The sequence below is a fragment of the Hydra vulgaris genome, chromosome 05 (assembly GCF_038396675.1).
Source record: "Hydra vulgaris chromosome 05, alternate assembly HydraT2T_AEP".
Classification (NCBI taxonomy): Eukaryota; Metazoa; Cnidaria; class Hydrozoa; order Anthoathecata; family Hydridae; genus Hydra; species Hydra vulgaris.
In genome coordinates, this window is record NC_088924.1 from 8,074,263 (window position 1) to 8,088,117 (window position 13,855).

The 13,855-nt window shown below is 30.2% G+C and overlaps 1 protein-coding gene across 1 annotated transcript; it reads right to left on the reverse strand.

The window, feature by feature from the left end:
- Positions 1 to 6,501: 6,501 nt before the first annotated feature.
- LOC136080151 (uncharacterized) lies at positions 6,502 to 7,610 on the reverse strand. The gene is made up of 2 exons (XM_065796764.1): positions 6,968 to 7,610; positions 6,502 to 6,863 (listed from the first exon to the last, which is right to left on the reverse strand). Exons 1-2 carry the CDS (start codon positions 7,608 to 7,610, stop codon positions 6,502 to 6,504), a joined length of 1,005 nt encoding a protein of 334 aa, XP_065652836.1.
- Positions 7,611 to 13,855: the final 6,245 nt, after the last annotated feature.

The window sequence follows — 13,855 nt, forward strand, 5'->3', positions numbered from 1 at the left end:
CAAGTGCGCAAAAACAAAATAAACAGTTTTATTAACATAAAAAAAAAAAATTAAAATCAGCAAGAAAGTGGTGATACTTGATATTATATGTAACGCAAAAAAAACATTATTCAATTATAAAAAGCGGACCATTTTTCAATGATTTTTACATGTTAATATCTGCCATTTTACTTTGGTTCAGTATTTTTTTAAAATTCTACTAAGAGCTCTCCACGAACTATTTAGCTATATGTTTGTAAAATTTAAAGCTTTTATCTCAAATATTACTCAAGTTATTAATGCTCTTGTGAGTGCATGTTTTTTGCTGTCAAGTAAGTAAAAAATAGGTGTTTTTTATATTTAGTTTTTTAACTACTATTAAAAAATGTTTACCATTTTAAGAAAAAGATCTTATTTTGGAAAATAAAATCTGCACGGTAGTACCACCTTAAGGCATTAGATACTGTTTGTGTTTTTCAATTATGTGATGAGGTTATTTTTTGGCATTAGCCGTATGTCAATAACTCCATTACAACTGTTCTAGTTTTTATTGTTAGAGAAAGTTAGCATTTAGTCAGTGTGTCAGTAAATGACAATTTTCTTTCTTTTTTTTTTTTTACAAAATCTTCTTTTTCAGATTTTTCTCTAGAATCTTGATTTGCTTTAGATTTAGTGTTTTAGCAAAGCTTCTTTAACACATTGATTAACTCTCTTTTTGTATCACTTCTCACAGCATCAACAAAAATACCATATTTGGCAATAAGTTTCTTGATTATGTTTCACAAGTTTAATGAATGCTTTACAGGGGCGGATCCAGGATTTTTATTGACAGTAGCAAAAATACCATAAATATTTGTTTAAAAAAAAAAAAAAAATTTCCTCGCATTTTACATTTGCCGATAGTACTAAAAGCCCAAGTTTGCCTGTACTATATGATTTACATATACCTATTTGCTGGTCTAAAAGAGACAAATTTGCAGACATAATGAACTATAATTCATTGATAGGGGGCGGGGGAGGGTATCACACACCATTCGCACCAGCCTTGAATGTACAGCGGCTTATAGTGATACATGAGGTACCACTGCTTTCTTCTTTCGTCCGTTTATAGCGGAAGAGCGTTACTTGATTTACGCGATGTTAAAACTATCTAGTTAAACTGAATACTTTTTAACGAAATGATAGTTTACTTGTCTTTTATGACTTTTAATCATGACTAAAACCCTGACCGAACCCTTATCCTCAGTCAATGTATTTAAATTTAGTTCTTGGTATACCTATTGCCAGTCAATGTATTTATGCCAAATAATACACAAAACATTATCATATAAATTTATCTATATATTTAAATCAACAAAATACTTGTAGTTGTTAAAATGTTTTGTTCTGCAAAAAAATGTGAAAATGAAAATGACAAATTTAATCTAAATTAGTTTAAAACTCAATTTTGTTATTTAATTAAAATTTGTTTTAAAACATATACTTTATTTAATGGCTTACCTTATAAAATATCTGAAAATTAAAATAAACACTTCAACGATTTATATAAATTTATAAAAACAATTTATAAATATTTTCATATTTTTAATAATATACTTCATTACTACATTACAATTAACTTTTTGTCAAATAATGAAAAAAAGAAACAGGTTTCAAATCAAATAAAAAATAGTAAATAAACGTTTCAATAAAAATATATTGCTTTAAATAAATAAGGAATGCTTTTAAAATCCCAAAACTGCAAACTATAGCAAATAATAAAAGCAAAAGTGTCAATGAATAAATGTCAAACTAACAAGGCAAACTTAAGATGGTCGTTCTTTGTTTAAAACAACATAGTTCTTTGTTTGATTTTAGTGTAGAAAGTTTTCAGTGGTTTTTTATAAATGAATATTGGAAAGTATATTATGATAACACTCAATTTCAATTAAGTAATGCATTAAAGCATAAAAGTATTGAATATGGAAGTTAAACAAACTTTATCTTTGATCAAGTTGAAGAAAAGCCATTGAACAGTATTGTCAAAAGGACTTTTTAATCAACCTATTTCAAATGATTTTGGATATTGACCAAAGTTTAAAAACATAAAACATTATGCTGGTCAAAATTTCATATTCATTAAGCAAATCGTAATTTCAAAATAAATGTTAATGTAAACAAGAGACTTCTTTGGTTTCAAAAAGCAATTAAAAAATATGTCTAAATATGCTTTTCTTAAATTTCTAAGTTCTATTTCAAGTAGTTCTGTAACAAATTTTCTTAACATAACATATTTGTAAAAAAAGTGTTTCTCTTAATAGTGCTTTAGTCAGCTAGACTATTTCTTTACGTGTATAACTTGTGAAATGCCTTGTGACATGTGTTGATATTTTATGCCTATTTTCTGATTTTTTTCATGCATAATACAGTATCGCAAAAATCCAAAACAAACTTTCTCTGTTTATCATTAAGATCTTTGAGGAAGCTTTTGATCATTATTGAACCTAAAATACATGCCCACACTTTTTAGATTAAAAGTTTTCCATTACGCGACAGCAAGTTTAATAAAATCACCAGCCTTGTTAACATTTGAGATAGTAGAAGTTTCAGGGTGATCAAGAAAAACATTGTAAATATTATCAGAAAAAAAAGTTTTGCTTTCTGAGTCAATTTTTTTGTATGTTTTTGATAACGTGGATAAAACTCAAACAACGAAAGAGTTCCATCTGTAGTTAACCAAGGTTTTCATTAAATGTTAGAGTTAGATTTTTGTCGCATATTTATATAAGCCTTTGCTTTGCTATTTGACTCTCTTACTGATTCTAAAGTTAAATGAATTTGATCACATAAAGATTAGGAATTTATTTGTTTACAGGTTTTCACAACATTTTCAAAAAAGAAATTTAGGACCATCGAACATATAACTTGGATTGCAAGTTATCATAACACCTAAAACACTTTCCGAAAGAAAATTTATATAATTGGTTTCCAAAAACAGCAACTTTCTGATAGTATCAGTGATACTATCATAAAGTTAAAAAACAATAACATTTTTATAACATACAACTTGTCACAGAGAATAATAGTTCCTAGTAGAAAGTAAGAAAAAATGTAGTACAAAGTTCCTTGCAATTTTAGAATAAACTAAAAATCTATCTGAGTGGAAAATTGTGCAAATTGTTATTTTAGTTTAACCTTTTTGAAGTTTTGATGCCAATCAGATCATATAATAAAGTGTTGCTAGACGTTTTAAAACTCGCATTAGGTAAACGTTCCAACGTGTATTAGGTAAACAATCCAACGTGTTTTCTTCTCTTTGTGTTTGAGAAATCTATAATTTTTTTAAAACGTTTTTAAATCGTTTGACTTTTTCAATGATAAATAACTCGTAAAACAGCAATAAACAAATTTCATCATTTTCATAATAGACTAAATAAAGAAACCAACAGGCGGTGTCATTTAATTTAATCTTTATAAATTATAAAGACTATTATAAAAATTATTAAAAAAAATTGTGCAGCATTGACAAAAATTCTGTTAAATATCCACTTTCCGTTTTTAAAACTTTTTTAATGAAGTGGATAGCAATCATTAAATGAAAAGGTTTTATAATTATATTATAATTATAAATGAAAAGGTTTTATAATTATAATTATAATATAATTATAAAACCTTTTCATTTAATGATTGCTGTCCACTTCATTAAAAAAAGTTTTAAAAACGGAAAGTGGATATTTTACAGAATTTTTGTCAAAGCTGCACAATATTTTTTTTTTGTGTGCTACAGGTTCTCACTTGATCACTACATAAAACATCCTTGTTAATAAAAAGATTGCAACTAAATAGCCTTAATATATAATAAATTATCGGGGGTATGTATGGAGTTCTTTCAAAACATGAAAAATTGACTTATGCTATAGTTGGTACATTCGATATGCCATTTTATTTAACTCCCAGTTCAATTCAGTTTTGTCTAATATAGTGAATTTTATTCATTTAGTTAATCATATTCAAGTTTTTTATGCACATTAGAGCACCTATACACTATCATTAACATTAATAATAACAATAGAAATTTTAAGTAAAGTCACTATAAACGTAATAGTGCATGTTTTATACAGACCACCTTTTATTATTACTAAAAGTTTTTTTTTTAAAAATGTTTAATTACAAATTAAGAAGTTTGTTTTGGGTGTTGTTGATGTTGTGGGTGTTGTGGGTGTAATCCTAAACCTAAACATGTTTAACCGGGTGATAACAACAGAAATATTAAAACCATTGAAAAAAAAAAAATGTGTAAAAATTTTTTTTATAAATTTAAATTTGATAACGAATTCAAGTATAAAAAATATAATGGTACTTTTTAAACTAAGGGAAAGTTGCATAAGTTGAGCATGTGAACATTGCATTGTTTTTTGCAGGCGAAATATTATAATATTAATATTTATTTTTGCAGATTATCATAATTTAGTCTTTCCTTTTAAAGAATATAAATAAACAGTTCATTAAAAAAAAAATCTTTATACCGAAATTATACCAAAAATTGCGTCATTTTTAACACCTAATCATCTCGTCTTTGGAAACCAGTTTCCTAAGATGAGCTTTTTTTAATGGAACTTAAAAAAACTCAAAATAACAAACTCAAAAAAATAAAAAAGTAATCACATAAAAAAAAGTTATATTAAATTTTTATTTTAAAAACTATACTAAAGTAAAAAATAATACATAAAAAACATAAAAAAACATTTTTTTTTTTTTTTTATTCAATTTTTTTGTTCTTTAATCCTTACAAATTCGTAAAATATAATAGAATCTTTACAGAGTAAGTAAAATTAAAAAAATAATAATAATAATAATTACAAAGTTACGTTATACAAAATAATATATAATGTAAAACTGTAAAGTATTAGAAATTACTTCAAAGAACACACCCTGTAAATATCCATGGCTAACATCACCCGAAAGGACCGAACAAATCCTTTTAGATGGGCATTATATAGACCTAGTGTGAACATTTAGAGCTGTTTTTGAAATCTTTTAACTACGTCCGAGCCATTTTTTTCATTTTTAAGTTATATAGTGAAAATAACCAAAATCCAAGATTTTCCAAAAAAATAAACAGCTCAAAATCATAAATTACAGTGATTTTTTATAAGTTGTAGGTATATAGAGATCATAATAAAATAATTTTAAGTCATTTCAAACATCCAAAAGTTTGTCAGAGCCATTTTTCTCATTTTAACGTTCTATGGTAAAATAACCACAATGTGTAAAATTCCATAAAGTATATTTTCACAACTTGCTTGGTCTGGACAATATTTATGATAAAAAATAAACAGATTCTTACATATTGCAAATTTGAGACTAGAATTAAAAGCTTTCTTCACAAAATGCATAATCAAAAAACAGTTTTTAAATTTCTCAAAAATTTCTAAAATTTACAATTTCTAATTTTTTTTAGTCCAAAACATATATTTCTGAAAAAGTTGAGTTTGTAGGTGTTGTTTGTTACAGATGCTTGCTGTTATAGTCAACAACACAATTGAAGAGTTGTTTTCCATATTCTGGATGAGTTGGGATGCGCTTGTACCGCTCCCAGTGAACCTTGAACCTTGAATGCATTGCTTCGGTTGCTTGTTCGCTGAAGATTCCGAGGGAGGTTTGATGTTTTTCTACAAATTCAGAAACATGGTAGAAAACAGCATGGTCCTTAGGTGTCACCGATATTGGCAAGAATTGGAAAGAAGTTTTAAACTTCTGAATCGTTTCTTTATAATTTTCCTGCAGAGTTGTTCCAAAGCATGAAGTGACAACTTCTTTGAAATGTCTTAGAGTTTCAATGAAACCAAATGCTTGATAGGCACAAGCTTTTTCTGCCATTCTTTGGAGAATGACAAGGTTTTGCAAAAGCTTATGACATTCATTGCCAGCAAAGTGTCCGCCATGGTATGGCTGGAGCTGAATGTGCAGCAAAGTTGGCCATTCTTTGGCACCAGGCCCTAACTCAGAAAGATTCTTGAAAAGATGATTGACAATTCCAAGAAGAAGATGGAGTTCCATTGGTGGAATCACATCCAAAATGAGTGTTGAGTCATCCATTTTAATCAGTGGTGGATGGATTACATTGTCAAAATCTTTTGCTGATTTTGTATCCGATCCAGCTGCAACATAGGCTTCAAATCTCTCCTTGATTGATCCGAAACTTCTGGATGTTCCACATTCTGAGAGATTGTCAGAATCAATGTTGCACCAGCAACAAGGGTGTTTGCTTGAATGGGATTGAATTCCGCAAATGATGTTGGCCATCTTGAGATCGCATGAAATGCAGAAAGAAACATCATTTAATTGAATGATGTTCATCATCAATTTGACGTTCTCATATGTTTCAGAAACATTTTCAGCGATGGCAACTATGAGCTGCCGTTTGACACCTGTGTCTCGGGCAGAGGAGCTTGTCAGCAAGCGAAGACTTTTTTGTTGAGGACTTCTTGTTTCATCATCTTCATCAGTTACCTTAATAACTGCTAAGCTCATTTTCAAGAATTATCCTCCTCCATCAATGCCAAGCTTGACAAAATGATTGGAGCCGTATTCCCTTGACAACAACACCTTGTTGGTTAAGTCCTCAAGATTTTTGCAGTGAATGATTGTTCTCTTCTCTTCAGCTTTTCCTTTTTCTGCTGAAATGTTGACAACTGATAGTTGAAAGAAATCATTCAACGATTTTCCTACAGCAGCAAACTTTTGCTGGAAAAATGGCTCAACTAGTCGAGTTTCTGTTGCTTTGTTAAGTGTTGAGGCAAGTTGTCGCATTCCCGTGTTGGATAGTCCTGTGTTCAACTGAACATTTAACAAGCTTTGCATTGTAAGTGTTGAACTGGTTGATTTGCGTGCAGATGCTGGGCCTAAAAAGCAAATGAAATAAATTTAAAAACTTTTTGTTACTTGTGAATGATTACAACAACAATAGTTATGAGTAAAAGTGATTCCCACAGAAGTTTATTATTACCTGGTGTTAATGGAAATAACTGCCCTCCTCTTGCTTGACTCAGCCGGACAGTTCCTCCAGGAGATGCATCCTTTGAGCTGATGATGGCAGATGCAATTTGCTCAGCACCAACAGGATCTGACTGGACCAATGCTTGCAAGTTTTGGTGTCTTGTTCCGATTGTGCATGAATGTCTGAAACCTCTTGCAAGAATGGACAAACATTGTGCGCATCTTTTCTCTGATGCCTGTAAGCGGGACTTTGGTGAAGGGCCAGGCTTAGAAGATTCACCTTGGTCAAGGTTTCTGTTCTGTTCTTTTGGTGCCAAGGGATGTTTCTGGTTGAGCTTGAGTTTTGCTATTTGGCAAATGAGGCAGTCACATGGACCAGATGTTCGTGTCAAAGGCTTGACAATGATTGCAGAGAAGTTGTAGATTGCAGGAAGTGAAACACTCATGTCCCCAACATCTCTTTTTTGCAAGAGAGTTCGGCAAGCATTGCAAATAGCCTGTGGGACTCTTTCATCTGCAAAGTCAATGTCTGTTTTCAACAATTTGTGAATTCTTCCAATGATAAAGTCATTTAACTCTCGGTCTCCTTTCCTCATGCAAAGAAAACAAACAGACTTTCTGCATTCTTCATGTGTTTTTGCTTTATTTCGCATTTTTCCTGCTTTATGTCTTCATTTTAAAAAATGATCTTCATTCAACAAGGAAAAATAATTATGAATGTTTTTTATTTCATAAATTTCATGATAATCTTTATGTGTACACAATTTTTTTGTGTACATAATCTTATTGTGTACTTCATGCCAATGGAAGGGGGATGACAGGGAAGGATTTAACCCTTTTTAATTTGAAAAGTTAGTGCATGCATGCGTGCGTGCGTGCGTGCGTGTGTGCATGCGTACGTGTACATAAAATCATTGCTGATGCTTAGTCATTACAAAGTAACTAAATTCAAATGAAATTCATTTATTTTAATTTCCAATAATTATTTGACCTTCTGGGATGTTTGAAATGACTTAAAATTATTTTATTATGATCTCTATATACCTACAACTTGAAAAAATCACTGTAATTTATGATTTTGAGCTGTTTATTTTTTTGAAAAATCTTGGATTTTGGTTATTTTCACTATATAACTTAAAAATAAAAAAAATGGCTCGGACGTAGTTAAAAGATTTCAAAAACAGCTCTAAATGTTCACACTAGGTCTATATAATGCCCATCTAAAAGGATTTGTTCGGTCCTTTCGGGTGATGTTAGCCATGGATATTTACAGGGTGTGAGAACGCGGAAAACTTGCAGAAGACCGACGGTCTTGTCATCAAGAAACCGCTATGCGTTATTAATATTTATGGATGCTTTTATTTAAAATAAGTTTATATATGGGGCTTTCCACGTCAAGTGGAACCACTTTTTGATCAAATTCAACATCACCGACTCGGATTTTGATGAAAATTGGCTCACATGTTGGGCATATGGACAGAAAAAAAACATGTAAATTTTTTTGACTTAAGTCAATTATTTTCTGAGATATGACCTTTCAAAGTTTTGACCTTTTCACTTGACCTTGGTTATTTAAAACGTCCATAACTTTTATGCTATTATACTTAGGAAGTTGATTTTGGTGGCAAACAGAAGCTCTTGCATAGACAAATAACTTTGTGTCTATACAAAAAAATGATAAGTTCAATAAAAAAAAAGTTATTGGTCATTTGGTCATTTGACCTTTGACCCTGGTAGATGGCAAAGGTCAAAAGTCATAATTTTTTTTTTTACAGATTGCTTTTTTTATTGTGGATGTCCCATGAAAAAATCTTTTTGGGATTCCCATAAACAGCTTTGGGAATAATATTAAAGTATAAGTAGGTTCTAAAAATTTAATATTTATCGGCCTTACAAATGCGATATTTTGAGGTCATTTTCTGTAAATAGCCTATTGTAAATATATATTACTAACTATTTCCTTTTTTTTCTTTTATTTTCTAGGATGTAATTTAATTACTAGTACTATAAATACATACTAAGTCAGTATTAAATTATATGAGGCTTAAAGCTATATATATTTATATTAAAATAATCAATTCATTTCCATTGAATTAGTCATCAAAAGACAACTTAGGAATTAGTTTTTAGCAACTTTCAAATTAAATTTAGATTAAAAATGGAATTTCAAGCACAAGTAAAAGAGTTAAAGAAGAGACAACACTATTGTTATGATCCTTTCCAACACCATAAGAAAAAACAATATAAAACCTTGAGGGTAGCTACTAGTCGGCAAGTAGCTATGTATCACTCAAAACTTATGGCTGGAGCAAAATTATGTGATACTTGCCGAAAGAAGATCACTGGCTTACCTTCCGAAATAGGATTATGTGATGATAAAAATTCTACAAATTGTAAAACAGAGTCAGATTCTCAAGGCAGTTCCAGATCTCAAGATGTTTGTAGTGACAAGGGAGATGAAAATTATCAGTGCCAGGAAGTAGAAATTTCTATTTATAATAAATCCTTGTCGTTATTGGGTGAGCCACCCTTGGATAAACACAAGTTACAAACTGTTAAAAGTTATATTCCGGAGAAAAAGAAAAAGCTTAAAAAACTTGTAAAAAGGAAGTTTATCTACTAATTCAGATGCTATTGATTCTTTAGAGGATGATGAATACGAAGCAACTAAAAAAAAAGTTTCCAACACATGTGCTGATGACATTGTTAAAGTGCTTCAGGATAAGTATAAATCAACACAAAGTAAGAGTGAAAAGATCATGATTTTGACAATATTTGTTGCTTAATGGAGTAATCGAAAAGTGATGAGAGAATTTAATTGTTCGCATCGACTTGTATCTCAAGCAAAAGAAGTTTTAATAACCAAAGGTGTTTTATCAACCCCTAACCCAAAAAAAGGGAAATCACTACCTGTACATGTGAAAGATATGGTAAAAGAGTTTTATTACTCTGACACTGTTAGCCGTGTAATGCCTGGAAAAATAGATTTTCTATCTGTTATAGAAAATGGGGAAAGAAAACATATTCAAAAAAGATTAGTTTTAAGTAATTTGAAGGAACTTTATCAATTATTTTCAGAAAAGTATCCATATATCAGAATTGGGTTTTCGAAGTTTGCAGAGCTACGTCCAAAAGAATGTGTCTTTGCAGGAGCAAGTGGTACTCACTGTGTGTGTATGTACCATTCATCAAAATGTTAAACTCATGATAGTCGGATCACATATGGATGATTTACAACTGGAAGATAAACTAGAAACCCCTATTAAGAATTACAAACATGCTTTGGCAAAAATCCAATGCAATCCTTCCTTGCCAGCATGTCCGCTAGGCGAGTCTAAAAATTGCCCTGGAGTTGCTATGCTAAAGGAACGGCTGTTGCAATGCTTTGAAATTAAAGGAGTTGAAGAAATTGAGTATAAACAGTGGACTACAACAAATAGGTCCCAGCTTCAAACCTTTATACAGTCCACTGATGAATTTATTGAAAGATTTTTAGGGTGTTTGAAAACACTTACTAGGCATGATTTTATTGCTCAAGAGCAGGCAAAATATTTAGACTGGAAGAAAAACAATTTATCAGATGGAGAATTTCTGGTTATCGGTGATTTTTAGAAAATTATGCATTTATTATACAAGATGCAGCACAGGGATATCATTGGACAAATAATCAAGCAACTTTACATCCTTTTGTTTTTTATTATAAATATGAAGGAAATTTATGTCATGGAAGTTATGTGCTAATATTTCATAGATTGGTTGTTTTATTTCCGGAAAAACATTTACAATTATATAGATACAATTGTCGTCTATCCCAGGGGCCTTATTCGTCTTAAGCGAGTTTTTTGCAATTTCTAGTTCTTCATGGTTTAGTCCAGAGAAAATATTTAAACAGAAATGTTGGTTTGTGATATAGGTTTCGAAGGAGATATCAGGGCATTGAACTTTTGAAGCCATATTAGGGCCTATGTTTGCAAAAAAGCTATTGAAGTTTTCAGCGATAAAAGTTTTGTCGATATATTCAGTTTCGTTAACGATAATTTTATCGGGTAAATTATTTGATTTGGTATAGTTTTTACCTATTATTTCTTTCAATATGTTCCAGGTTTTTTTGTTTTGAATAATATACTTTTTTTGAATTTTTTCTAATTTTTTCAAATAGATTTTTGTATTCCTTGTATGTAGTTAAGTTAGTTTCGTTTCTGTTTTTTAAATACTTGATATAGAGTTTTTGCTTTGTTTTTGATGATTTTCTAATCCCCTTAGTTATCCATGGGCAGTTTAGATACTTTAGCTTTATTTCTTTCTCTTCAACAGGGAAATGTTTATTGTAGTGATCTAGAAAAATATTTATAAATAAATTGTATGCCGAATTTGTGTGTCCAAGGTTACATTCTTGATACACTTCATCCCAATTTACTACCAATAGTGAGTCTTTAAAATTTTTAATAGAGAACTGATTGATTTTTTTTTTATATACTTTAGTTTTAGGATTGTTATAGGTTCTTAAATCTTAAGATAATGAAAAATAAATAGGAAAATGGTCTGATAAATCGGTTTTGATAATTCCTGCTTTTAAAGAAGTTTCAAGAAATGTATTTGTTAATATATTGTTTATTGCAGAGACGGAGGTTGGGGTTATCCGAGTAGGTTTGTTGATGATTGGAAGGATACATAACTGAAACAGATTATCAAAAAAGAGTTTAGTAACCGCGTTTTCTTTGTAGTTTAGACTGTTAATATTTAAATCTCCTATAAAGAAAATATTTTTTCCCTTGTCATTTATTTTAAGAAAGATTTCATTTAAAAAATTTGAAAATTTAGTTATATCACCTACTGGAGGTCTCTAGCAAGTGGAAATTATAATATTTTTTGATTTATTACCTGTTATCTCAATAGTAAAGACTTCGTTATCAGTATCTGAGATGGAGAGGTCTGGTCTTACTTTAAACACTTGATTATCTCGGATATACGTTGCGATCCCTCCTCCCCTTTTGTTTGTTTTTCTTTCAAAAGATATTAGTTTATAATTTGGAATTTGAAAATTTGTGTTCGTTTGAAATGATTCATCAGAACACCACGTTTCAGTTATGCAAATCATACTGAATGAGTAGTTGCAATCTTTTAGAAAGTGTTTTAGTTTATCAAAATTTTTGTTTATACTTCTTATATTTATGTGTATTGCAGTAAAATTATTTTTTAAAGTTTCGAGTTCAGTTTTAAAAGTTTCTATTTCACAGTATTTCGAATCAAAATTGTTTCTGTGAAAAATTTGCGCCTCAGAGTCGTAAAAATCATTTAGTAAAATATTATTAGCAGTTTCGAAGACGTTGCAACGCAGCGTTTTAAAATCTTTTGTTTTGTTTTTGTTTTCGTTAGTCATTGTGTAAAGTGCGGTAAATTAAAACGTGCAAGCTTAATAAAAAATGTACAGAATTATTTCACACATCTCGACTTAGTTAAAAATTAAAATTATTTACGAAAATCTCTGACGAATATTTTATCATATTTGATAATAGCAAATTTACCTTCCTTTCGAAATCTTTTTACATCTTTCCAAAGCTTTTTTCTTATTTCCATCGTTTCGTTCGCATAGTCTTCATTAATGAATATTCCGGTTCCTTTGAGTTTTTTTGATAGCGTTAAGATTTTATTTTTGTTTTGAAAGTCTAGTAGTTTAATAATTATAGTTCTTGGAGATTTATCTTCATTAGTTTTCCCAATGCAGTGAGCTCTTTCTATGATTACGTCTTCAGAGATTCCCAGTTTGTTTCTAAATAGATTTTTAACTTTCTTTGCACAGTCATTCCAAGATTCCATGGGCAGCTCAGTTAAACCATCAATCCTTAGATTATTACGGCGTGAACGATTTTCAAGGTTAATATTTTTTTTTTAAATTGTTAATTTCCATGGCCATCAAATTGTTAGTTTCCGAAACTTTTTTTAAGAAGTTTTCTTCCTGAAAGTTAATACTTTCCTTTATTTCATTGATGTCTTTTTCAATTATTATAACCTTCGATTTGCTTTTATTGAACTCGTTTTTAAGTTTGTCGAGCCGATCTGTTATTATTTTTAGATTAGCACTTATGATATCGCTAAATATCTTTTCCTGTTTTTTTAAAAGGTTGATAGTTACACTAAGAATGCTTTTTTTTTGTTCTTCCAGTTTGGTGGTTATTAGTTTTTCAATATTTATCATTGTAACTTCCATATTGTAAATTTTTTTGATAAATACGTCTTGCTCTTACCATGCCGCAGATGCCATTTAACTTTCCTATCTCTAAAACAGTTAGCCATACTTTTGCGAAATTTTTTGAAGAAACTTTCGCTTTTGAAATACCAAAATAAGCTCCGTGGAGAATAACTTTAATAAAACGCTTCTTGAGCAACTTTAGCAAGTGAAGACTACAGGGAAAAAAAGGCATATGTCACACATATCCTTTTTTGAGATAAATGAAATTTTGTCTTTGAAAGTCTGAAAGTTTCCCCTGTGTACCTCTTCTTTGGGTGTTTCTGTAAAGTTACATAGGCTTTTTTGGGTTGGATATTTTCTATTTTGCTAACCTTCAGGTTTATGCTTATATAGTAGGGGACATAACTCAAAAAATTGGAAAATGTGACATGTGCCCATTTTTTCCTGTGGTCTTTAAGTACTATCATAATTTAAATAGCACTACAACAGCTTATGTATTATCTCAAATTACAAGACTGACGACATCGGGGACAGGGGGGCACGGCCCCCACTTTTTTTCAAAAGAACCTTTTTTTTCTTCTAGAAAATTCTAGATATAGAGATAACTTTTTTTAGAAATTGACAACTGAGCCCTCCCACATCGAAACCCGAGTCGTCGGCCATGTATAACCCATGGATAACCCAGTCGATAAGCATAAAATATTGAGG